Here is a 26,022-nt window from a genome sequence, read left to right as displayed (position 1 = left end):
ATGGGGACCTGCCGCCCACCGCTACACTGCAGCCACTTGCCGGGAGCTCCGCCGGACCGCCCGCGCCAGACGACACCCGACGGCAAGACCCAGCCCGGCGGCGGCGGCCCGGGCGGCTGCCCGCACTGTGTCACGCAAGTGCCGGCCAAAGACGGGCAGAGGCTCTCCTCCATCGTGCGGGCTCTGGCCTCGCAGAGGTAGGCGGGGGGAGGTGGGCGGGCCTGGCCCTTCCCTTGCGTGGTCTGGAATGCCCCCTCACCATCTGTCGCCCTGAAGTCCCCCCGGACCCAGGGGGAAGCTGTGGTTGCGAGCTTCGTCAAGGCGTCCTGCCGTGCCCTTGTCATGAAACCCTCGTACGAACTTTGTAATGGCCGTGCTGCCTATGTCCTTCCCTCACCGTTAGTCTCAGTGAAGAAGGGGAAAGCGAGCTGTCTGGGGATGCTGCTTCTCAAATATGCCAGCTGCAATAATTTGCCTAGGTATGAAGTGTGAGGCTTTGGCAGGTGTGGGCTGGCATGGGGATGCTGTGTGTAGCCTGTGTGCTGCCATCGGCACTTCTGCTGTGTTTCCTTCACGCTTCCCAAGCCGGTGCCCTGATCAGCCAAACAAGCTGCTTCTGGCAGAGGTCCACACAGAAGTGTTTCTGCTCCACTGATTGTAATTCAGGTGACTGAAAGTTGCCCTTCCTGCTGTTGGTTTATGTTAACAGGTTAGTGGTGAAATACTTTTCCAAGCAGTAGCCTGCTTTGAATTGGCTGTTGTTTCATTAAAAGCAGGAAAGAGGATGTTTAAGGTTTGCCTGTATCAGACTTGATACTTGGTCAAAATTAAGTTCCACTGCACTGGTGTGAAACTGGAAAGACTGTGTGGGTCTTGAAGTAGACCTGGGTTTTCCCAGAACAGCAAACTTAATACCGTGTCTCAGTGTAATACTGTACTTGTTTGGAGAGAAATTATTATCTGCTGCCTTTTGTGTGATGTGGCAACCAGAAAGGGCCTTTCCCTCTGAGCCTTTAGCAACTTTTTAAACCCTGTGCATTTTGCACAGCTCAGATGTGTGTGCAGAGCATCAAGCTCAACTTAATTCTGTTTTACCAGGCAGACTGCAAGGAGCTTGCTGGCTTCTTTACACTTTGATGTCGTTTTCATGTGAGTGAGACCTAACTGAGGCAGCTTGCAAGGAGCCAGCAGAGGGACAGAGGGAAAAGCTGGGTGCCACTATGTGCTGTTTTTCTGAAGAGTTCACCTGAGGTGGTGTATGTGATAGGAAGAGGTTGTTTGGGTTTTTTTTAAGCCTCAGACAAGAAATCGACCTTGTCAGCCTAACCAGTCATGTGGGGCTGAGTTGAAGCTTCAGTGAAGGATCTGTGGTTCAGCAGCAGCCTCTTCCTGCTTTCCTCCTGCTTCACTGGTTGTGGGAAAACAGTCTGCGGAGGCTTAAGGATTCCATGTGCACATCAATATGATTGTATGAAATCGTCTATTAGCAACTTGCACTCGCTTTATATAGAGAAGCCTTGTTTACATCATCTTATCATGCAGGTGGCTTTGTATTCCAATTACACATACCATTCTCACGGAAAGATTCTTCTCACATAATTATTTTCCTCTTCTGTTGCCAATTAATTATCTCTTTCCCATTAGCTTGTTCTCAGGCCTCTAACTAGGCCTCAATAACCATTAACCCAATGTGGCCTAAATTGAAGTAAGTCAGGATTGCTCACAACCTGGATATTTCTGAACTGTTTCCCCAACATATTCCCCTTTTTGTTTTTTGAGCAATTCTGACTTATTTCGTTACATAATATAACATGCTAGTGATATATTGTCATAAACAGCATACTAATAATGCAAAAGCAATAACATACCAATAATGCAAAAGCAATAATAACATATATATTGATGCAAAAGCAATAATAACATACTAGTAATATAAAAGCAATAATAACATATATAACTGATAAGCCTTGCCTAATTAAATCTGTAAGCCAACAAGCTAACTGGTATATTTATGATTTTTATCAGTTCTTACCAAAGGCTTTTCCTCTTGCTGTGTGTGATACAAATGAAACAGCAAGAAACCCAAATTTCAAATTTTCCCTTGTTTTCTAGGCCTAATTGTTGCATCGACCAGTTTGATCTTCCCTTGTCTTTCCCCTTTTTTTTTTTTTTTTTAATTGTAATGAAAATAGTTTTATTATCGGATCATGTATTCTAATGGTTTCAAACTAAACTTGAAGAAATTTTTATCACACCACTCCCTGCATAGTATACAGTATTTTGCAATGCAGCTTTGAGCATCTTTTAAACTCTTCTCTTAAACAATAGATCAAATTATAATCAATGTACCCATCAAAGTAAGTTGTTTTAAAATATCTGGAGTTTGCATAAAAGCAGAGTAGTGACGCAACCTAATTGAAGCCAAATTATTTCTATTTCATGGATAGCGAGAATCTCCTTTCAAGGAAAAGAAAATATCACTATCCTTCATGAGTAGCAGGTAACCCTTGAGTTATTATCTACCAAGATTCAGGCCTGGACATTTGATGCCCAGAACTATGTAAAAATATTTTCCACTTCTGTTTCATACCTTTCAGAAGGCATTAGAAAAACTTTTCTTTTTTTGTCTCTTTAATGAGGCTATGTGGTGTCCTTTCCTCCCCCTCCCAGCAGGGCTCACAGCTATAGTATCTGCGGGGGCAGAGGCAGCACCTGCAGCTGTAGCAAGCTTGCTGGGAGCAATCGCCAGGCACACGAAGGGGGGTTGAAAAGCAGCCGCGGGGGAAAGAGTCGGGGGGGGGGGGGGGGGAGGAATTTCTTTCTCTCCGCAGCATTTCTCGGCCTCCGAAAAACATTCTTATGAAGCTATCGTACTCTTTACCAATATATGAGAAAAATTTAACAACACCTACCAAAAACTTTAAAAACCAAAACACTATTACTACTAAAATCTGGTGGAATCAGCCTAAAATAAAATAAATCAGTACAATCTCCCAAACCAAATACTTGTATCAGAAATATTATCACTTGTGAATCCACATTTAAAGGTGTTTGTTTCCATGGTCGAACCCATCTGCTCGGTACCCAACGCACTCCAGTACCTGTAAGTAAGCACATATAACCTCGACCAGTCAGTTTCACCTCTGCCGGCCCTTCCCATTGTCCAGTGATGGAATTCTTGAATTCCACCAAAATTTTGTAGGAAGGTTCTGAAGCAAAGTCTGCTAAAGCTTTTTGGTGAATCAGTATCGGAGGTTCTGTAGGATCTCCTGTAAGGTGTAAATAGTTCATGACATACACAGCCTTACTTAACCGGTCCTGAGGAGGACTCCCTTCCTCCTCCTTTTTTGTCTTTCAAGGAGTGTCTTTAGTACCAAATGGCAACGTTCCACTATTGCTTGACCCGTAGGGTTATGAGGAATACCAGTAACGTGTCGAATACCCCATTGTCCACAAAACTGCCGAAAACGAGCAGAAGTATAAGCGGGGCCATTGTCCGTCTTAATAGACTGAGGTACTCCAAGAACAGCAAAGGATACATATAGATGTCTGATAACATGTTTCGTTGCCTCACCAGTCTGAGCAGAGGCCCAAACGGCCATAGAAAAAGTATCTATAACAACAGGCACATATTTTAAGCGTCCAAACTGTTGTACATGAGTGACATCCATTTGCCACAGTTCCAAGGATTTTAAACCTTTAGGATTGACTTCCATCTCAATACCAAGATCAACCTTTTGGCAATCAGGACAAGATTTCACAATTCCTTGGACATCCCCCAGAGGTAAATGAAATTGCTTCGCTAGCACTTTAGCAGTTTGATGGAAAAATGCATGAGATTGTCAAGCTTGTGAAAAAACATCAACCGAAGGACCAGTCCACGCTGGTGCAACTAAATAGTCAGCTCCGTTATTACCGATAGCCAAACCTTGGTCACTAAGATGACTCCGGATATGAGTGATAAAATAAGGATGTTCTCTTTCTGCTAAGAGTCTTAATAACTTCTGCAATAAGAAATACAAATGCTTATTTGAAATTTCCTTCAAAATGGCATGATACATTCTTAAAACAATACCTACTACATAAAGTGAATCAGAGACTATATTTACAGCAGCATTATTCCACTTTTCAAAAACCCAAATAACTGCGGTAAGTTCAAGGGTTTGCAAAGAGTCAAATGACTTCCCTGGAATTAAATGTTCTTTCCATTGCCCAGGTCTCCTCCCAGGTAACAACAGCTTTACAGGATTTTTTTCCAGCATCCGTAAAGACCATTATGCCGTCCACTGGACTGTCAGACAAAAAACTACATGATTCCCACTGCATGTTAGATAAAAGTGGTAACAAGCGATATGAGGGGTAAGAATTCGCTATTTCCCCGCTAAGCTGTCCCAAGGCTATTTGCAGGTCTGTGGAAGTTCGCAGTAGCCAAACCAAATAGTCTTGCATTAGGGGGCAAAACGATCTGTCCCTCTCGGGTCCACTCCACGCTTGGTCCCCCCTTTTTTTTTTTTTTTTTTTTTTTTTTTTTTCCCTCAAAACCAATAATAACAAATATAATTGATAAACCTTGTCTAATTAAATCTCTAAGCTATCCCTATATCCTTAAATGATTTAACCATTCATTTAACCCAGTATATGCAACAGTTAATTTTTTCATGTTATCTTAATCAATCATCAATCGTTTTTGGTTGTGAATTGACTCTGAATGATCAGCTAAATTTATGCAAATACACTCTATCCAAGTCTTCACAAACATAACCTAAAAGCTAACAATAAAAAGTCAGTGGCAGCACGATGTTGTAAAACTGCATGTCTGACACTATCAATATCTTTTAGCATCTCTTTTAAAATATCAAAAGTTAAGTTTATCTGCTTAGCAGTGCAACCGAATAGCACAATCAACAATCAACATCTAGACCACGCATCCCATAATCAACATATAAACGATCACATAAATTACAACATTAACAAAAACCTGTTATGAATACAACACAATACTAAAAGCACATTTCACACTACATTGGAAGGGCTTAAATAACTTTTTAGTATGAGGAAATTCAGATGTCCACTGGCGCGTAGAACCAAGGGGGTAGATGAGGCTTATCCGACAAAAGTTTATCGGGGGGCCCCAAAAGCGTCCCCAGACCCCTCCCGGGTCACAGCACGGTGGAGTCCTGGTTTCCTCCATGGTTGCCAAATTGAAGCCCAAAAAGCCAAATAAAATTATTTAGAGACAAAATTCCAAGCCTATAAACAGCAAAAGCACAAAAGCACACACACACACACACACACACACACACTTTTTTTTTTTCTCTGCTGTGGTGTCTGCAGCAGGGCTCATTTTCTGAGCAGCAGCAGTGTGTGCGGGGGGGCGAGAAGCGGCTGCGGAGGCAGGAGTGGGGGTGCTCTCCGTACCAGGAGCAACTCTCACTCTCCGCAGCAACTTCCAGCCTCCGAAAAGGCACACTCATTCTCATAACTGTGTTTTTTGTCTTACTTCTCACCAATATATAAGAAAAACTAACAACAACCACTAGAAGATTCAAAAATGAAATTATATTGCCACCAAAATCTGGTAAAGTCACCCTGAAACAAAATGAAATGGTACCATTTCCTAAACCAAAACTGCAAGTATAATTACCAACCAAGTTTTTTATCTCTGTATGAAACACCAGTGTACCATGCACCACAATATACATCAATATTGAGAACTATATTGCAATGATGGTTCTTAAGCAGCTTTATCTTAAGCATTTTTACCTCAAGCAGCTTCTAAGAATTGGGCTGCTGTAGCACCTTTTTGGGAGTAGTCCTAATGCACTTTTAGTTTTTTCATTAGCATTGTCATATGCCAACATATAAAAAAATAATTTTTTTTTTTTTTTTTTTTTTTTTTTTTTTTTTTTTTTTTTTTTTTTTTTTGTTGTTGTTTTTTTGTTGTTGTTTTTAGCAAATTGAGATGTAATATTACCACTGAATAGAAGTGATCCACAAATTTTGAATATGACTCTGCTCTCTCTATTTAATATTTGTAAGAGAAAGGGGTTGTTTGTGCCGGATCATGAACAATTTGCAAAGCCTTATATGCCAATTCTTGTGAAAGTTGTAACACTTCAGTTTGAAACTATGCCTGCAAATCTGCGCATACAAAAGGACAAGCACCCAGTAATATTTGTGCTTGCACTCCGTGTAATGCATCGGTGTTCTGTCTAGGAATCACAGCTGCATTTTCACATAGCATTTACCATTTATGATGAAATTGCAATTGTTGAGAAGGAATTAACAGAGTATTAATGAGCATTTTTGTGTCGTATGGCATCAACAATTGAGCAGTAAAAAGAATGTTGCAAATGAGATGACTCAAGCCGATTTCAAACTGTACTGCGCAATGACAACTTTGGCTTCTTTTACCATTTTCCAATCTAATGCAACCCATTGACCTCCTCCTCCTGGTCCCACAATCACTGGAAAACCATCGGACTCATATTGGGAACCATTTCTCCTTCAACTATAGCATTTGAATAATTCCCTTCCATCTAGTTACTGGATACACATTACCACCCCCCCCCCACTACCCTCCCCTCCCCATGTTGGATCTGGAAGAGGTAGAGCAGTGGGTGTTAAAGGGTTAAGGGAAATAGGAGCAGGAATAGGGAACAGATCAGGGGGTAAAAATGGATTAGTGTCCCATTGTTCGGGATGTTCCCCGGAGCAAAAACTAGGGTTTTTTTTTTCAGGGGTATACTCATCCTTGGTATCCAGTTCTGTCAGCTTCTTCAGCAGTTTCCTTAGTTGCTTGTCTCCGAGTCCCAGTTCCTTCCTTGGTTGTTGCTCTATAGCAGGCACTGATGGTGTTGACAGGTGAAGCAGAGGATTAATTGATGGCGACTGTGGTCAAGAAGATAAATCAGGCTTCCAAGGTGGAAAGGTGGCAGAGCAGTCAGGAGCCACGGCAGGCAGTTGCAAGGTCGAGAGTCTGCATTCCAAGATTCCTCGCCTGTGTTCTCCGGCTTCTCTCCCTCTGGGTCCTCCGACGATTCTGGTGGTGTTTTCGGTCGCTTTTGGTCTTGCTTCTCGGTCCCATTTTTACTTTTCATCCGACTCCCAGGGTCAAATGGCACAGTTGACTGAGTTTGAATCAGTACAGTCCCTTCAGGTGCTGGTAAGGGTATTTTAGGTGTCTCAAACAACTGTTTAGAGGTCAAGTTCATACCCCAAGCATTCATCGGTACTGGCAGATCAGATGTTAAGACAACAAACGCTGAGGCTGCTGCTGACCTCTCACTTTTCATTTCTTTTAAGGTTTCTCTAATCAGTTTCCAAAGTGTCGCTAAGCGTTGTGCCTTCTTATCTCCATTGCTACTTTTATCCCATAGGGCAATACCTATGGCTTCCCAAGTAGGTAACTCAAAAACAGTACCCATCGAGGGGATCAAGTCTCTATCCCGTGCCCATTTCAGTAATTCACGTAAGGTCCTGCCTTCGTGTAATAAATCTCTCATAGAGAGAATATATTGGAGGAGCTTAACTACTGTCTCTTCTTGTTGTACATCAGAGTGTAGACCCCATCTCCTGCCCAGCCGCTCACCTGATCAGGGCAAGATTCTTCAACTCCGAGGTACCTCTTTTATTCCGTAGCCGGGCACCAGCTACATAGATTGCCGGGGCAGCAATCTCCTTTCGACTGGCTTCTCCGCCCTCTTATTCCAGCTGTCTTTATCGCTCCTGGAAGCAACAGCATAAGAGTCTCTGGTCCGGGCCGTCCTTAGACCCTGGTCCGGGCCACCCTTAGTCCCTGTTTGGGCGCCATTTGTGGGAAAACAGTCTGCGGAGGCTTAAGGATTCCATGTGCACATCAATATGATTGTATGAAATCGTCTATTAGCAACTTGCACTCACTTTATATAGAGAAGCCTTGTTTACATCATCTTATCATGCAGGTGGCTTTGTATTCCAATTACACATACCATTCTCACGGAAAGATTCTTCTCACATAATTATTTTCCTCTTCTGTTGCCAATTAGTTATCTCTTTCCCATTAGCTTATTCTCAGGCCTCTAACTAGGCCTCAATAACCATTAACCCAATGTGGCCTAAATTGAAGTAAGTCAGGATTGCTCACAACCTGGATATTTCTGAACTGTTTCCCCAACAACTGGTTTAGCAAGCTATGGAGCCATGCAGCTGCCTTTCTCTTCCCTGAAAGATTCCTTTGTAAATCAGAATCTCAGCAGTTAAAATCAGAATCTTTAGGTTGTCTGTGGCAAGAGGAACACCCATCCTGCTTTGCATATTATCACCCGGCCACCAGAAAGGTGGTTGGTTTGAGGAAGGGAACGCAGGAGAAACAGCTATATGTAGCAATGAGGGAGGGATTTTTGGCACAGTCCTGTTTGCAGTGCTTTTAGCATCACCTCTCCAAGGGCAGGAGCTTCCCGCCTGCACATACCTGCCTGAAGCTGTGACCCCACTTTCACACCACTACAGCAAGGTACTGTTGTTTCAGGTCTAGTAGTCCTGTGGTGTTGGTCACTGAAAACAGCTTAGCCTGTAGGTCATGGAATCATCACTAGCACAAGAGTTTAGCTGCAGCAGGTTTAAAACTTCCTGATGTGCAAGATTTCATGCAGTGGCTGCTCTGCTGCACTGTGAAGAGTTGAGATGTGCAAAGGTACAGAAACACTTGGTTGTCTGTTTCTCATCTGCCACTCTAGTGTGTTTATCACTCTCCACTTCTTCGCCCTGTCCCTGTCCTGAGATCTTTTAAACAAGAATACCAAAATGCTTGCAGCCAAGAGCAGAGCGGCTTGTTGTGCTAGCTAAAGAGCAAAGTATGCAAGCTGCAAATGTTTCCCACTGTTAATTCATTACATATAGAGAGAAAGTGAGAGAGGCTAGATCACAATTCTGGATACTGACCAGCAGTTTTCTCTCCTCTTCCAGTAGCCCATTCAATGACCAGCCAATGTGCAGGATCTGCCATGAGGGCAGCAGTCAGGAAGACCTGCTTTCCCCCTGCGAATGCACAGGGACCCTGGGGACAATTCACCGCAGCTGCCTGGAGCACTGGCTGTCATCTTCAAATACCAGCTACTGTGAACTCTGCCATTTCAGATTTGCAGTGGAGCGCAAGCCCAGGCCACTAGTGGAGGTCAGTACATGGGATATGTCCACAAAAGCTTGGCTTTAATGAGCAAATAATGTTGTGTTTGGTATGCTTGATACATAAGCATCACAAAGCCCTTGCAGCTCTGCCAAAGCCAAAGCAAGCTGTGAGTTTTGGGCTTGACAAGATGAGGGCAGGAACTCAGGGAAAGGGCAGGAATAATAAAACCCTTATTTTGAACCAACTGAAACAAGCTAGAAGAATGAGATTGATGGATTTGCTTCACTGTAAACATGGGTGAAGAACTGGGGAACAGTGTGCAGTGAATTCCTAGTATACCAGCCAGCTTGATAGAGGCTGAAAGAGAGGAAGTAACGGTTTCTGTGAAATGCAAGACAGGTGTCATTATTCATCGTATTAAAAATAGGTCATGAATATTTTTTCCTTGCTTTTGAGAGGGAAGAACTTGAGGACCCTCAGAAACCTATTTAGCATGCTAGGCCAACAAGAAGGAATTGTTCTTGCTCAGTGTCTGGCACGTTTCGCCATTTGTGAGTGAGCTTTTGGCCTCCTCATGCGTGTGTGCCAGACTCAACAGTGAACTGGACAATTGTGTCTCCCTTTTCAATTAAAATTCAGGTTTTGTCAACTATAGATGCTTTAGTTGCTGCATGAAGTCTGACAGTCTGGGTTGGTTTTGTTTTTAGGAAAAGAGAAATAAACAAGCTAAGATCACAATCTTCACACTGTTAGTGATCTTTCTCCTCCTCTGTTTTAATTTGGAAAAAAAATGTAAAAAATTATGGTGTGTGTTGGAACTGGAGGTGAATTATAAATAATAATATTTTTCAAAATTAGTGAGAAGCATTTTATTGTACTGGTTAATGACACAGATGCTTACCTGCTAAGCTTGTGTTCAGGACAGTATATCCTTCTTACATACGTTCCTTAACAATCAAACTTGTACCTGTTAACAGTAGTAGAATATAGGTGGTACCGTGTTAAAAATGTGGTGGGGAGCATTTTATTTTTCTCCTGTTCACAGATGAGAGGATACAAGATAAAACTGAGTGCTGGGTGCATGGGTCAGGGGCCCATGCAATGACAGGGTGAGCAGTTTGCATTGGAGACAATCAAAATTGCTTTATGCTGCATTAAGTTAGGCATGTACATTTTGTGTCTAAGAGTTCTTCCTTAGAATCAGCAAGAAAGAGATACATGACACAGTCTTTAGTACAAGACCTGTAATTTTGTCAGGCCTTAAGCAGAGAAAGCCTAGGTGAGCTGTATCCATTGCCTCTGGCTTGTTTGGTGCTTCCAAGAAGGACTCAAGCCTCTCCCAGGAAGCTGGTCTCAGTTTGAGAAATGCTGATGTTGTGTGTTCTCAGCCACTGAACAGCAAAATCCTTATGACTGAACATTGTCCAGTGGAGGTGGTGACATCTTTCAGCCAGCTGCTCTGAGCCACCACCAAAGTTGTTGGCTGTGGTTTTGGTGCGAGGATGTTGGCATTCTGAATTTGCCTTCTGAAAAGGAAGATAAGTACTGCTGAGGCAGCGCAAAGTAAACAGTTTGATTTTAGAGTCCAGCCTCTTCAGGATGTTCCTTTGCAGCAGATCCTTTTGAGGCTTGCCTTTCACAAATGGGACATGACATTGTTCAGAGCTAATGATGACTGAAGAAGTTGAAAGCAAAGCTAATCTCATCACTTGATCATTCCCTGATGAAATGAGGCTTCTTTTTTGCAACATCACTGATAAATAATGATGCAGTAGTAATAACAAAAATAATGACAAAGTTGTATTTTGTTTCTCAGCTGAGGACAATGAGAATCTAGTGCAATAACATTTCTGAAACATAATACACATTGTTAATTCACATTGTTAAAACACATTGTTTTTCTCTTTACTACCTACTCTTTTCTTGCTTCTCAGCTACTGTACCCACAGTGTTTTAGTGCAGAAGTCAACAGCTACATGCAGTTGCAGAAAAGGTAATTTAAAAAAAGCAGCTGACTTTTTTGAAGTCCCTTGTGATCTTACACGGAGCATATATTTTCAGCTTAGAAGTTGTACTTCTAAAGCTGACAAAAGCAGAGACAGAGATGAGTGTATGCAAGGGGGAAAATTAAGCAAAAAGATTATCAGTCAAACATTTTGATTTCTGCTAGTATGAATCAAGTTTGTCCCTAAAGTTTGTACTTATTTAATATGTTTTGAATTCCTTAGACACCCTTCCCTGTAAATAATTGGAGCAAATTGAAAGTTCCCAAAGCAAAGCATGACAAAAGCAGGTGCAATTTGCCAGGTTCCCTCACTTTATGCATCCTAAAAGCAGTGCCCTGTCTTTCTCCTGGTGTTACTTAAGAGTATGATGTCATGGAGGGGGATATATCAGGTGTAATAGGACCATCTTTCAATAGAACCTGCTGTCATGTTTGGACAAGTGACAAGCCAGAGTGGCCACCTGCTTTTATCTCCATCATGTGAGTGTCTGGTTTTGTATGTATGTGTGTTTGGGGTGAAGAGTAAAAATTTCTCTTAATATAGTAATACAGTTAATGTGTTCTCCAATGATTCCTCTGAACTAGATAGTGGAAATGGTAAATGGTCCTTTCTTTGGAGGTGACTGATGAATTTACCAATGCATTTTAGGAGGTAAGGAGGGACTGTTGTACTAATAAAGTAATTTGTAGAGCACAGTCTATAGAAGCATATCCAGTTAACTCCCCAGCAGGCCCAGTCTTGTGTAGAGAATATATCCTATCCATTGGTCAGTGACAGGTAGTATAAAAGTGCTTGAAGCAATCAATTATCGTATTAATTTTGTCTACTAAGGATTTTCCTTCAAAAAAAAAAATATTCTCATTATTCAAAGACCTATTCCTCACTTTCTTAAAGGGGACAAAGAAAAAAAGAAGATAACATGGTTCTATGTGTTCTCCTCATCCTTTCACTAGGTTGATAGCTGCTTCTTAGAGGCTTAGCTATATATGTGAAGAGAATGTTAACAGAAGAAGATTGAGAGACTTCACTTGCACATACCATTCTGGCCTCAGAGACTATATTTTGAGTTACATGTAGTTAAGCTGTCTTTCAAAACATTTGACTGAAAAATGTTAAAACAGAATTTTCAAGTAAAAAAGTATTTGAATAATATCATTAAATTGTTCAGTTGTAATTTGTTGTTTTGTTTGCTTGTTTGTTTGTGTTTATTTTGCCAATAAATGGTCCTTCTGGTCTTTAAAAATGTCCTTCGTTCAAGACAAACACTCTAAAAAAGCAGGCACCATGATTGTCTTTGCCTAAAGCCCAAGGCAGAATGCTCCTACTGATCACTGCTGGCACGAAACCAGAAGTGACAATAATTGCTAGCATTTTTCTTGTATGCAGACTGTTTTCATCAAGATTGACTGCATCACTCAGCATAAAGAGAATGAAATGAACTGATACGTTTGATGTGTAATAAGCAATTTTTAGTTCAAAGGAAAACACATTTAAAGCAGACAATTCCTTCTCTTCTCCCCCAAGCTTCTTAAGTGATAACTATTTCAATAGCTTTAACTGAAAAGCAGTATGATGGATTTTCTTCAGCCTGGGTGGAACCTTTTTTGCTGATGGTATAACTCAAGCAATACTTATGTAAAGTCAATTTTCAAAGAAAAAATGTAGTGAACTAAAAAGGGCTTTCTAGTGGAAACAGGTTGTAGCCTTAGGATCTTATCTGAAAGACACTATGCACATACTTTACTTAGCATTTTTGAATAATCTGCTTGAAGTTAGAACTATGCAGACAAGTGCTTCCAGGATTTAATCTTTCTCAGTGGTGAAGCAGCTTAGACTTTTGGAGGTGTTTTGCAGCAGTATTCTGCTGGCTGCTCATTTTGGTTAGTTTAGGTAAATTACCATTCTGAGTCTCTCCAGGGTGTTCTGGTCCTGAGTTGCTGCTTGTTCCAATTATTTCCTTTTCCAAATGTAAGATTTCACTTTGCTATTCTTCTGTGCAGATGCCTCAGTCTGTCTCCCTTTACAGATGAACAGTTCTCCAGTCTCTAGTTGCCTTCTCTTAGTCAGGACGAAGTAAATCACTTAAAACAAAATTGAGCTTGTTCACTCATCTCAGGAGTTCAAAGTTTCAGATTATTTGACAGTGTCAAATAAACATCTTTGCACACTCTCACTGAAAGGGGTTTGTGCAGATCCGGTTTCACATGCAATTTTAAATATCAGGTAAATATTTTGAAGCCATTTGTGGGTTTATAGACCAATAATTTCCCAGGGACTGTTGCAAATACACACTTAAGTTCCAGAGCACTTTAATTCAGTTGAAGAGTGGAGACCTCTAGTGAAGGTCCAGAGGTCAATTTTATTTTTCTAGGATAGAGAATAATTTAAATTAACTCTGCTTTTTGAAGAGACAGATCCTTAAATGTGCATTACACATGTCAGTGTGTGAGGTGCTGGGGACTCACATGTGTTAACAGTATTTTCTCATGTCAAATGCAGTACATCAAAACCCCCTTTCAAAATGTAAGCAAGTTCCTTCAAAAAAACTGTATCAGCTTTGGGGGTTTTAGCCTACACCGCTCTTCTCGAGAGGCTGTTCCACAGGTGGATTCTCTGAAGGCTGGAAATGTTTTTCTTGTTCTTTCCCCCAAATTATTGATGGTCAGTTATTAGCCATTTGTTCTTAAGCCAACATTGTCCATTAACTTAAGTAGCAATTCTCCTTCACTGATGTCCCCCCTTCAGTTCTCCCTTCTTTTCACCATCCCGAAGATACATTTAAAGTGTGGCTTCGGTGAGATAAATGAATCTGACTAAAAAGTCCTCTTTTGTGGTAGAAGCCTTCTGTTTATTTGATACCGTTTATGTTCTCCACTTGAACCTGTCCTGTATGAGCACAGGAGGGGATCACCAGTGTGTCAGCAGAATTTTTGCCACTGACTGCAGGCTTCAACAGACATTTGCTGGGCAAAGAAACAGATGGCTGAAGATGTTGCCCTGCTCAGATCCATTGCTGTGGCTGCCCATAGAGGGGTGAGTGTTCCCTGGCAGACAGATGGTCTGGGACATTTCAGCAACTCCTACTCCCTTTCACTGAGCTGCAGACCTCCTGGCTGTGGTCCACACCACTGTGGCAGTAGCACCCACTGCCAAAGGGGTGGCGTGGATGGCTGGGGCAACAGAGAGATTTTGCAGCCTCAGCTGTTAGTTCATTGTCTGGGAGGTGTTCTCATTTTGAGAAGACCCTGTTTGGTATGTGTCAGTGTGAAGAATGAGGTGGGACCCCACATTTATTTGAGGGACTGGATTCTCATCAGGTGTTAGTCTCCAGGCACAGGGTTTGTTTGCTTGTGTTAGGGTTGTACATCAGGCTGTGCACTGCTATGTGTCTTGTTACTCAGGCTCTCTAACTGTATTTCAGGAAGAGAAAATCACTGTCTACTTTAAGATACCAGTTAAAAAACCAGTGCTTTTCCAGGCAGGCCAGCATTTTGCTTCAAATATGACCTTTTCTATGATCTGTGTTTTTGGTTGTTTTTTGCTGCTGTTGTTCTTGTGGTCTTTTGTGTTTGTTTTTTGTTTCGGATTTTTTTTTTGTGGGTTTTTTTGTGGACTTTTTTTTTGGGGGGTGGGGTTGGTTTTCTGGGGTTTTGTTTCATTTTGCTTTGTTTTTCTTTTCAAAAATTGAGATTATTACTATTACAGTCTCATATTCCAGAAATCATTTCACATATTGACACATTTTAATGACAGATTTCAGAGTATCACAGTGCAGATCTGGCAATTGCATCTGGCATTACATCTTGTTATTTGCCGGCGGAGTAGTCCCTATTGTACTGCAACACTAATCAATCAGCTCAGCACTTTGTTCAGATTATTGTGTGGGTTTGTTTCACAAAAGGATTTGATGACTTGGCTTTTTTCCTATAAAGTTATTTGATAGTGCATATTTCCAAAACAGAAGACTGACACTTAGAATCTAAAAAGAAGCAGACTTAGAAATGCATGTGCACTACTTAAGGATAAAAATACATGTTGTGACTGAAATCTACAGAGCCACTGAAATTACTTGTTCAGTGCTTTTGACCTTCAGTTCAGAACTAGCTACTTAAATTTCTCCAGGTTTTAAGGTTAGACTATAGAATGGCACATATGTGTGTGTGCATTTATTATTTAATACTGCGCTTGTCTTTCTTAGCCTCATCCAAAATATGAGTTGCTTTGTTCATATGGGTCAGGCAAGACAAGGAATACAGGTAGCCATTGGGCTGTGAAGCACTCTCACACCATTTCTGTCTGCACAAACTTTCAATCAGGTTACAGGGCACATTGTAAACAGATGTCTGAATTTAGGTGAATTGTACTGTGTGTTGCGAAAGTCATAGGGTAGAGATGGCAACACGTCTTAATGTACATCTTTCCTTGCATGCATGTATTGTTGCTGTTCTTCATTCTCACTCAGCTCTGTGAAGAGTATTTCTTTCAGTAGCTGAGCTGCACGAATGCAAGGGGATCACAACAGACTGTGATTTGAGAATACAGCCTCCACTTAATGGACTCTAAAATGTTGCAGTGCACTCCTTACTGACCAGTTACAGGGAGAACACACAGTCACCACATGGTGCTGAGATGAGATTGTCATTTTAAGGTCTGCTCTAGGAAAGTGGAGAAATTCCCACTGAGAGGAAGAACTTCAAGTGCTCAGCAATTCTCTTGAGGTCATCTTTTAAACTAATACTTTTCACAAAACCTCTTCACAGTCAGCTTGCCAAGCAGAATCTCCACTACCAGTTGCCTTCAGTTCCTCTCATTGTCCTTCTGGTTTTGCAGTACAGGGATTTGTGGAAAGTGAGCAAGGTGAAGGTTGCAATAATTCCTGTAGAAGCAACCAGCTGTAACCTGCAGCTGTTACCCATGCACCCTCAGGGGTGTTTTTAAGTAAATGGAATGAAAGCTTGAAGTAAATGTTGTGAGGCTCCACACATGACTTATATCATTCTTTGTAAAGTTGCAATAACATAAAAAGCTGTTAAAATGTAAATGTATTTTTCCTTATTTTGTACAGGCTTTACAGAAGCAAGGTGTGCTTGCAGTGTTTTCTATCATGCTGATGGGGGGGAGTAGATGAGCAAGTGTCTGTGTGGGTGCTTAGCTCAGCTTGTTGGAGTGAACTCATTACACCTGGTAATTCTGGTATTTTAAATAACCTCGAGTTTAATACACTGCTTGAGAAGGGAAAAAAACCCCTACACTGAAACTCCCTCTGTAACTAGTATCTTCCCTTACAACTTCTTCCTTATAGTAGTACATAGCATTTATGAAGCAAATCCCAGTTGTTTAGGATTTTAAAAGTATGTAAGCAAATTAAAAGCCTATATCCTACTGCAAAAATTGTTTGTGAACATATTTTTGTGTTCTTCTAAATTCGTGAGTCATACATGAAACTGCATCTTAGGCTGCTGAGTCACTGTGTTGCAGTTAAGTCTCACAAAAATCCTGTCAAGTTGGTAATTTAATATTTCTATCTGAGAGATAGTGAGGCTGAGGCAAACTTATCTAATGATTTGTGCCTTTCTGCTCCTGCCAGAGTAGTGACTTTCTGCTCCTGGTTGCATTCAGTTTCTTGATTGCTATTTACCCTATATGAGGATGGAGAGGTAAATCCTGTATTTGTTTTCATGGTGTGGGCAAAGTGGGAAAAAATGAAGGAAGGTCTGAAAATAATAGAAGGGTAGAACACCTAGATGAGAAATATTAATTAGCTTGCACCATGCTCGTGGCTTTGCCCTCTTACCAAAACTCACGAGTCCTGCTGTTCCTCTCGATCATTGCTGTAGCTCTCTAATAGAAAAGAAGAAAAAGCCCAAGGTGGCTGAATTAAAAAGCACTTAATTGGTGAAGAGATGAAGTCACATCCCCAGCCTTAGTTTCTAGGGCTGAAGAGATGGGACTTCTACTGCCACATATAATATGCTGGGAGAAATGAGAGGGCCAAACAGTGTAAGGATCCATGAGCCTTATCCACAGTTGCTGGCACAGAGCTATGGTGGCTTTTGTTTCTTCTTGCTCTAATAAGAGGTAATGCAGTAGTTCCCTGAAGGAGCGTGATTTTCCTTGCCTTCATCATGGCCTCCACACTTGGATCCAGGGGCCTAGGGATGTGTCAGACCAGGAATCAATGTCCTGCTCTGTGCCCAACTCCAACCATGCAGGCAGCTGGGGTTATACCTGCTCACTCCATCTCAAAGTCTGTTCCTGGCTTTAACTCCTTTGCTGAAATCATGGGCTCTCCAGGCAGACATAGTCCTGTGCTGTGATGTGTTTGCCCTTGTTGCCTTGGCAGGATGTACTGCTCCCAGGCTGGCAGGGGTTCCCAGGTGCTCCAGTAAGAAATATTTGTTTAGTACCCTGCATACAAAGCATATGTCAGAAAAGAAAAAAAAAAAGAAAGCTGCAGAATGCTTTTCACCAAATCCTATAGTTTACACTGGCAAAAATTGAAGGCTTTGCTTGTCTTTACTGTTGAAATATTGACTTGAGTGATTAAGTTTTTTTATTGAAAGGTCTCCGTGCACTGTTTCAGACTGAACTTCTTTCACCTTCACTATCTAAAATCCTGTTCATGAAAACATAGCTGCATGCGCATGATAGCTGTTCAGCCAACCCTTACTTCAGCAGTTGACCCTCAGGCACTCTATTTAGCAAAATTAATATTCTTTTAATAAAGGTAACCTTGTGTGAATTCAACTGTTCCTGCATGCAGATACCTGAAAGCAAGTTGAAAATGTCTCCAACAATGTTACAAGTATAATGTAAAAAAAAAAATTAAAATAATCTTAAAATAACATAATATTCACAAACATTTTCTTCACTCAAGTTGTCAGATGGTGTGATTCTGTACACATTTAGAAAAGTTTCTCAAACGGTTCAGCAGCTGATTGCCAGGGACTGTGCAATGCAAAACACTTCCTCTTCTCAAGGCAGCTTTTACAAGTAGGCATGGCTAGAAGAAGTGCACATCAGCAGGCTGTGAGGGGAGGGGGGGAAAGCTCATCTGGGAGCTTTCTGGCAGGGCCTGTGTGTGGTCTGTTTTCCCTCCCTAAAGGGACAAGTACTTTGCAAGCAGGTAAAACATAGTCCCTGTGCTGACACTTCCTTTGTCTGTGTTTTGCCTGCAGTGGTTGAGGAACCCAGGCCCCCCGCGTGAGAAACGGACCCACTTTGGAGACATGTTGTGCTTCTTGTTTATCACTCCACTGGCAACCATCTCTGGCTGGTTGTGTCTACGAGGAGCAGTGGACCACCTGCACTTTAATAGTAGGCTAGAAGCTGTTGGCCTAATTGCACTCACTGTTGCACTCTTCACTATATACCTCTTTTGGACCCTAGTAAGTATTGGGTTTATGTTCAACTTACAGGAATAAGGGAAAACAAAATCAGAAAAAATAATTGAACAGAATGTTGCAGAGTGGGTGGACAAATATAATCACTGCTTATTTTTAGCTTCTGTAATGATAAAATTAATTTACACCCTCAGGAGACCTCTTGGTTCCACACCATTGAAGTTCTCTGGAAAACCAGGAAGACAGTTTGCCTTTGGGGTCTGTAATTCTCATATCTGAAATAGTGGAGGGGATAAGAAGAGGGAGACTAGGAAGTAATGTGGAAGAGTTCAAGACATGCCATAGGAGGCATAGGAGTTTTATGAAAGACTTTGTGCAAAAAGGGAAAGCACAGTGCACAAAAAAGCTTTAGCTGAGCAACCTGGCTTCCACAGAGCATTTAGGTTTTATTCTAACCCAACACCTGGACCAATGAGGAGATGTGCTACCCTGTATCTTGTTCTCACTAGCAAGGGGGCCTGGGGGGAAGCCAAAGGGCAGCATGAGATGGTGGAGTTCAAGATGCTTAGAGCACCAAGAAGGCCACGCACTGTGAACTTCAGGAGAGCAGATTTTGGCCTCTTCAGGGACCTGCGTGGTGGGTACCATGGAGTAAAGTCGTGGAGGGGAAGAGAAACTCAAGAAAGATGGTTAATATTTAAATATCACCTCCAAGCTCTGGAGTGATAAATCTCTACAAAAAAAAGAAGTCAGGCAAATATGCCAGGAAGCCTGCATGGATAGAGAGGGAGCTCCTGGATGAGCTAATGAAGTATTGTGTTAATCAGGGAAGGGAAAGGCAGAATATTTTTGAGGGCACAGTAACCCTCCTGTCCAGTAGGGCATTATTTGGTGAGCAGAGCAGAGACATGTGGTGGGAAGGATTCTCAGGCTTTCATCACAATGCAGAAGGTGCCCTGATTGCTCTCACAGTATTAGTACTGGATAAAAGAGTTTTGAGGAGGTTTAAGTAAATCTGCAGATCAAGTTAATAGGCTTGAGCAACTGTTTCCACACACTTTCTCAGAGGGCAGATTTGTGAAGTCAAGGTAGAAATTTAAAGCAACTTCTTTACAAATGGCACTGAGCACCCTACACATGGAAGACATGGCTGCTCTCTGCTCAGTGCCCTGAGACCCATCAGTCATGCAAGAAAGCCCCAGTCTTAATTTTCCCTAGGGATGTTCCATGGTCCCCTTACTGTACAGGAAGGAACAGATCCACACATGGGAGTTTTTACCCTTGAACAGCACCCACCCATTAATTTTCAGTAATAGGAGAATCCTGTATTGCTTTCTCAGTTATGGCGGTGCAGGGACTATAATGAGTGCTGTGGGGTAATTTATACACAAGATGTGGTACAATGTTCCCTTAGGTACTGGGGAAAATTAGAAAAACTAGAATTTCATTTTACTTGCAATAAATCAGCTTATTTTCTCTGGAAGCAAAAGGTGGCATATATATTATTTACACACCACAGTTACCCCAGTGAGCAGAGAACAGGAGAGATGCTATATTTAACATACAGTAAACTATTTTATCCCTTCTCCTTAAACAGCCAAGTTCTCCATAAAATGCTGTTGCTTTTGCTCTGCATTAAATCACTGTAACTGTGTATGTACACACACAAACCTGATACGGCTAGGCAGAAAGCTTCACATACAAGTCAGAGATTTCTGCTGAAATGAAGAATACAGAGCTACATTGCTTTCTGTTGCAGACAGGTAATTTTTATTTCTGGAATATCAACTAGTGTGTTGAAGTACAACAGAATCACAGAATCATAGAATTGGCGGGGTTGGAAGGGACCTCAGAGATCATCGAGTCCAACCCTTGAACCACCGTTGCAGTTGCTAGACTATGGCACTGAGTGCCACATCCAGTCTTTTTTTAAATATCTCCAGGGAAGGAGAATCCCTGGGCAGCCCATTCCAATGCTTGATCACCGTCTCGGTAAAGAAATTCTTTCTAATATCTAACCTAAACTTCCCTTGGCACAACTTAAGACCATTCCCTCTTGTCTTGCTGAAAGTTGTCTGGGAAAAGAGCTCAACCCCCACCCGGCTACCCCCTCCTTTCAGGTAGTTGTAGAGAGCAATGAGGTCTCGCCTGAGCCTCCTCTTCTCCAGGCTGAACAGCCCCAGCTCCCTCAGCCTCTCCTCATAGGGTCTGTGCTCGAGTCCTTTCACCAGCCTGGATTTGGTCTTACAGTTTCCAATATAATTTAACTGCTGGTTTAAAACAATGACTAACCCAAATTAACTCAGAGGAAGGTAGAAAGACAGACATCCCCTTTGTTGTCCTCTTGAAGAGGTGAACAGATGGATTTAGTGTGCCAAGGACCAATGTAAATCTGGCCTTTGTTCAGCATCTCAAGAGTTCTGCACCCAGGTATGCAAAATCTGACAAGTTAGAATGAGCAGCCATGACTCTGCTGAAATTCAGTAGCTAATGTCACTTGGTAACTGCCTCCAGGCAAGAACCTGTTGTAAACAAGCTGTCAAATTCAATTAGGCTGTCCTGTGAAATTGCCTTAAACTAACAAGCAGCTAAAGCCTGGTTTAACAGTGCAGCAGTTCTTCAAAGAATCACCTGATGCTATCTGAAAACTCCACCTAAACTCTATCTCTCTCTTCTGGCTGCATTTTGCATGGCATTCATCTTCAGACTTGTTTCCTTCCCTTCTCTCTCTACCACATGATATCTGCAGATACTGCAGTATCTTTTTAAATGAAATTTCTTGTGTTCTTTCATACACAACGTTCCACAGAAAGGAAGTTGCAGATTGCTTTACTGTAAGGGGGAGCAGAGATTGAAGGGAGGGTAATCAGTTCATGGGCTGGAAGAGCTGTCATTGAGCAGCCTCTTAGTGAACAAAAGCTCTATCTTTCTCTTGTTAACAGAAGACAGCTTTAAAAAGATTTAATGAAAAAAACCACTTCTTGCAATAAAGAAAAGGTTTTGAAGGCTACATTCATAGGCATGTGTATTACTTAACATCCCTCCCTACCTCACTGTCAGGCAGCCTGTCACTGCTGTAGAGGTGGGAGAGCAAGCAGTACAGCATAACCCCTTTTGATGGCCACTTCTCTGCAAAGTCAGCAGGATCTTCCACCTGCTTTCTTAAACCAAGCATGATGGAAATTTAAAAAACTGAAAGACAATCTGAATTGAGGTACACATATATTAGCAGCTGGACCACACTCACCTAGTTGCATCATTGCAGCTGTTTAACACTGGCCCAGCAATTAAACCGAATAACAGATGCTCTCTATTAATCTCTCTCTCCTCCTTGATAAAGAAAGGAGAGAGAATAAGGGAGAGAGACTTATGGGCTGGAAACTAAACTACACAACTTTAATGAAACAGTAATGATAAATAGGAAAAATTACTAAATATATACAAATATACAGGAAAATGGATACCACATTCCTCCCCCCCTTTTCCCCAATAACTCTCACGCCACCATCGAGGCTGCAGGGCAGCCCTGGGAAAGTCCAGACTGGACTCCTGGAGTCAGCAGCAGTCGGGAACTGGAGGCAGGAACACACACAGATATGGGCTGGCACAGATCAGGACCACAGGCAGACGAACGGATGGAATCCTTCCAGAATGCCGGGTGAAGGAAGGGAAGCAGGAAAGGCAGGAAGGACAGGCAGCCGGAAGCTGGAAGCTTAAATTTCATGCATTCAATAAGAAAGCATTACCAAGGAGAACATACAGCCCTGTCAGTGTTGCATACAGCTTACCTGCCTGCAAGCCTTTGTCATCAAGCCAGTTACATTATTTGTCAGTTTAACAACTTCTACCCTCAACTCATTGTAAGCGACTGTCATAATTCTAGTTCTTGGGAAAGACAGAGGCAAGATGTTGGACTGGTCATGGTACAGAAAAAAAGGAACGAGTGGCAAGCAACAGTGGAAAGAAGGGCACAAGTTGCTTTTCTATGACACAGCAATTTGGGTAACAAGCCATCTGCATGGTAAGTCTCATTTTTGCCCACCACTTTCTGCCTATTTTTATCCCACCAATTGGGTTGCTTATCAGCTTTTTGTACTGTTTGAAGGTATTTCTCCCAAAACACCAGCTGGTTGCTTGTAAGACTGAAGTGACTCTAAAGACAGTGCATCTCTCTTCTCTCTCCAGGTATCCTTTAGGTATCACTGTAGATTATACAGTGAATGGTGTCGGACCAATCAGCAAGTGGTACTCCTAATCCCAAAATCTGTCAACATCCCCTCTGACCAGCAGTCCCTGCTGGGCTTGCAGTCCCTCAAAAGGAACTCAAAGGAGACAATTGTTTAATATGGGCAGTTCTGCACAGGGGCCATTCACTAAAAATATTTTGCTCAAACTCACTGGGGTCAGAACACCATCCAGAACCCAGGAGTCTGCTAATCAGATTTACAGATTCTTTGCAGAGGAATAAATCACTTTCATATTCAGATCTTGGGTGCTGCAATCATACGATATTTGCTAAGATGCCAAACTTGTTTGTTTAGCAGATACTACATGGAATTGTACAAACTTGTGTTAATATTTGCATCAAGTAATGCAAACTTTTTTATGGTTTAAAAAACTATGATAATTACATATATATAGCATATATAAATATATATATCTCAATACAAAACAGATTTTAAAAGCGCTTTGTTTAATAATTTCCTGGTCCTATAGTATTATTTCTCCAGATAGCTGGACAATACCTAGTGCTGTTTTTTAATTTCCTAAAGCACAGCGATGACATTTCCCCAGTTGATATTATCTGAAGGTCCTTTATGCCCGAATTTTGGATTATTAAAAATCATATGCAGTGAGTTTTACAGACTGGCATATTATTTAAATGCTATAAAATGATTAGACAATAATATTTTTTGTCTTTCCTTTTTGACAGAGAATTTCCAATAGGAAAATTCTTAAGTAATAACTTTAGCATGGTCAGAAGAAAGAAATGACACAAATTACAATAATCTTCCAACTCCAAATTACTAGTATTAGCACTCAGGAAAAAAAATACATGTGTTAGAAGGAAAAGGAACTTGCTTGCATAAAAATTAACATTATTTTAGAGCTGTAGAATTTTCAACTTGACAGACAGATTTACCACAGTGAAAGTAACCCTGACGTCTCATTGTGGCACTGAGACTAAGGCTCTTTAAAAACATAATACACAGCCTGTTATTTGGAGTGTAAAGATTAGACTTTTCCTGACTGCCATCATCTATTTCCCCTTTGTTTTATGCTTCAATTAATTCAGCAATTCTTTCCTCTCAGAAGAGACACACATATAGAGACTTTTCAGAGAACTACATGAAATTTCATTAACAAAAGCTGCTAGAATTAGAAATTGATACATTGTGCCTTTAAAAAACATTTTTTAGAAGTGTGCATAGATAGAAATGCCACCATATGCTTTGTTTTCCAAAGTCTGCAGGAATTGAAAATTGAACACATATCAAGAAAGTTAATACTTAATAATTCAGATATTTTAAAGTATTTTGAGTGTTTACCAGTAGACATGAGCTTCTTTGATATTGTGGGTGCTCTATAGGAGAAAAAGCTTTAGTGCACAAAACCAAGAATCTTAGTTTCTTTATTGTCTTTGGACCAGTCTAGCTGCACTCACATTATTTAACAATGTTCTTTGTAACTGTTGATTTAATGGGGATATAAGATTCAACTACCTATATGAAGCAATAACAGCCTCATTCAGGCATAAAACTAGACTAACAGCAAGCCAAGGCGTGTAAGGTAACAATGAACCTGCAGATCTATACTGACCAGTCTGACAAGGTCAGGAGTTGATCATATGCTTCATAGGGAAGAGCTGCTTCTTTCTCTGGAGAAAACTATGCAATATTATGAAGATTTGGGTAGCACAAACTCTGTGATGGCCTAAAGGCTGTAGTTCTTTTTCAAAAAACAGAACAAAACAACCCTCCTAATGGCAACCAACGGTCTGGATAGAAGATTGAACATGCACAATAAGCAGGGAGTTCCAGGTTAAAAGAAACCCTTCTAGGCAGGGTTGCAGAAATAAAGCTGGTCTGGCTGGGTCAAGACTCTGTCAGACAGACAGTGTTCTCATGCCTACACACTTGCTTTTGGTAACTTTTCATCAGAATTCTGCTACTACTTTTGCTTCTTTGGGAGACATCCCAGAAAGTTGGTTCACAAAATAAGTGTTATTAAGTACTAAGTATTAAGTATCCTTAGTTTTGTTTCACAAAACAAGTAGGATTATATGATAACAAGTAGCAACAAGGAAGACAATTATTAAAATTAAGCTGCAGGATATACACAGATAAACACAGTGACTTGACCTGACTGATCTATTATTTCAGATTTCATTTTATGTTTAAAAACAGTTTATTTAATCTGAGGAAGACATACTGAAGCAGACAGAAAGTATGGTCCAGTTTACCAAATATGTTACCAGTTTCTCTGTGTGATGCAGGGAAAAGATGTGCAGCACAACTGGTGGTTGAACTTGCTAGCAATAGTCTCTCATGCATTTTCTTGAGGAAAAAAAAATACAGGAAAGATCCAGTGACACACATATCCTTTTGCATTAAAGCCATGGAATTAAAAATACTTCACATTCTTCCTTGTTTTTCTTAGAACACCAAAACAGGAGGCTGGATGGCGTTAATTCCTGTTTCACTTCTGTTCTCAACTAGAGATTCCTTCTGCTGAGTATTGCTTTTTCTTACACGAGTTGCCACTCAAAGCTCAGATTTTGATTAACTATTTTAAAACTGGATCAATCAATAAAAATTCTACAACTGCAGCATTACGCTTTTCTGTCTGAATAAAATGTGAAAGACAAAATTAACTGCAGCAGTAGCTAGAGCTAGTAAATACAGTATCTTTGTTGTGCTATCCTTAGAGTCCCCAGTTAAGGAAAACCAAAAGTTAATTACTGCAAGATGAAGGATGTGGTTTTTTGTTTTTGTTTTTAAATGGTGCCACTCAATTTCCTTTTCAGCAACATTATGCTTTCTTTGGTATTTGGCCTTACCATTTACATTCATTTTCCACTGAAGAAGTTATATATGAGTAGTATTCAAATCAGTATTTTGAGCTGCAGGTGATAAAAGCAGCAGCAACTTAAGTGACAGAAAAAACCTGCTAGGAAGCTGCAGACATAATACTAATTTGTTCCTTCTTTTCACATTCTGCTTGCTGATGATAGAGATTGCAGTCCTAAGTATATAGAATTAAACCCACCGAGTCCACTACAATTGAGTACTGATGAGTGCAATACAAAATAGGGGTTTTACCTGGACATAACTTTTCCCCAGCAAGACTAATTAATCACACTATATAAAGCTAGAAACAAGGCAAAATTTAAGATTAAGCAGTGATATTTGACAAAATTATGATGCTGAAAAGGTACAAGATCCAACAGTAGGAAGCTATGCAGTGCCTCATTTCTTGCTGTAGTGAGCAGAATAATACAGAAGCATCACTATAAACCACATAGGAAAAAAGGAGAGAAAGTACATCTGATAGAACAAACTGA

General features: G+C 41.0%; 1 protein-coding gene across 1 annotated transcript; it reads left to right on the top strand.

Annotated features, from left to right (window-relative positions):
- MARCHF3 (membrane associated ring-CH-type finger 3) lies at positions 1-22,824 on the top strand. The gene is made up of 4 exons (XM_030466919.1): positions 1-197; positions 8,947-9,154; positions 18,294-18,503; positions 22,644-22,824. The coding sequence occupies exons 1-4, from the start codon at positions 1-3 to the stop codon at positions 22,800-22,802; spliced, it is 774 nt and encodes a 257-aa protein (XP_030322779.1). The 3' UTR covers positions 22,803-22,824.
- The last annotated feature ends 3,198 nt before the right edge of the window (positions 22,825-26,022 follow it).

The sequence above is a fragment of the Calypte anna genome, chromosome Z (assembly GCF_003957555.1).
Source record: "Calypte anna isolate BGI_N300 chromosome Z, bCalAnn1_v1.p, whole genome shotgun sequence".
NCBI lineage: Eukaryota > Metazoa > Chordata > Aves > Apodiformes > Trochilidae > Calypte > Calypte anna.
The sequence above is the reverse complement of the archived record's forward strand: the minus strand, read 5'-3'. Positions and strand labels throughout refer to the sequence as shown.

Bases quoted from the DNA above. Each gene is read 5' to 3' on its own strand.
- MARCHF3 (XM_030466919.1), top strand. From the start codon at position 1: ATGGGGACCTGCCGCCCACCGCTACACTGCAGCCACTTGCCGGGAGCT. The intron at 9,155-18,293 runs GTCAGTACATGG...TTTTGCCTGCAG, and splicing joins AGCCCAGGCCACTAGTGGAG to TGGTTGAGGAACCCAGGCCC. The intron at 18,504-22,643 runs GTAAGTATTGGG...TTCTCTCTCCAG, and splicing joins TATACCTCTTTTGGACCCTA to GTATCCTTTAGGTATCACTG.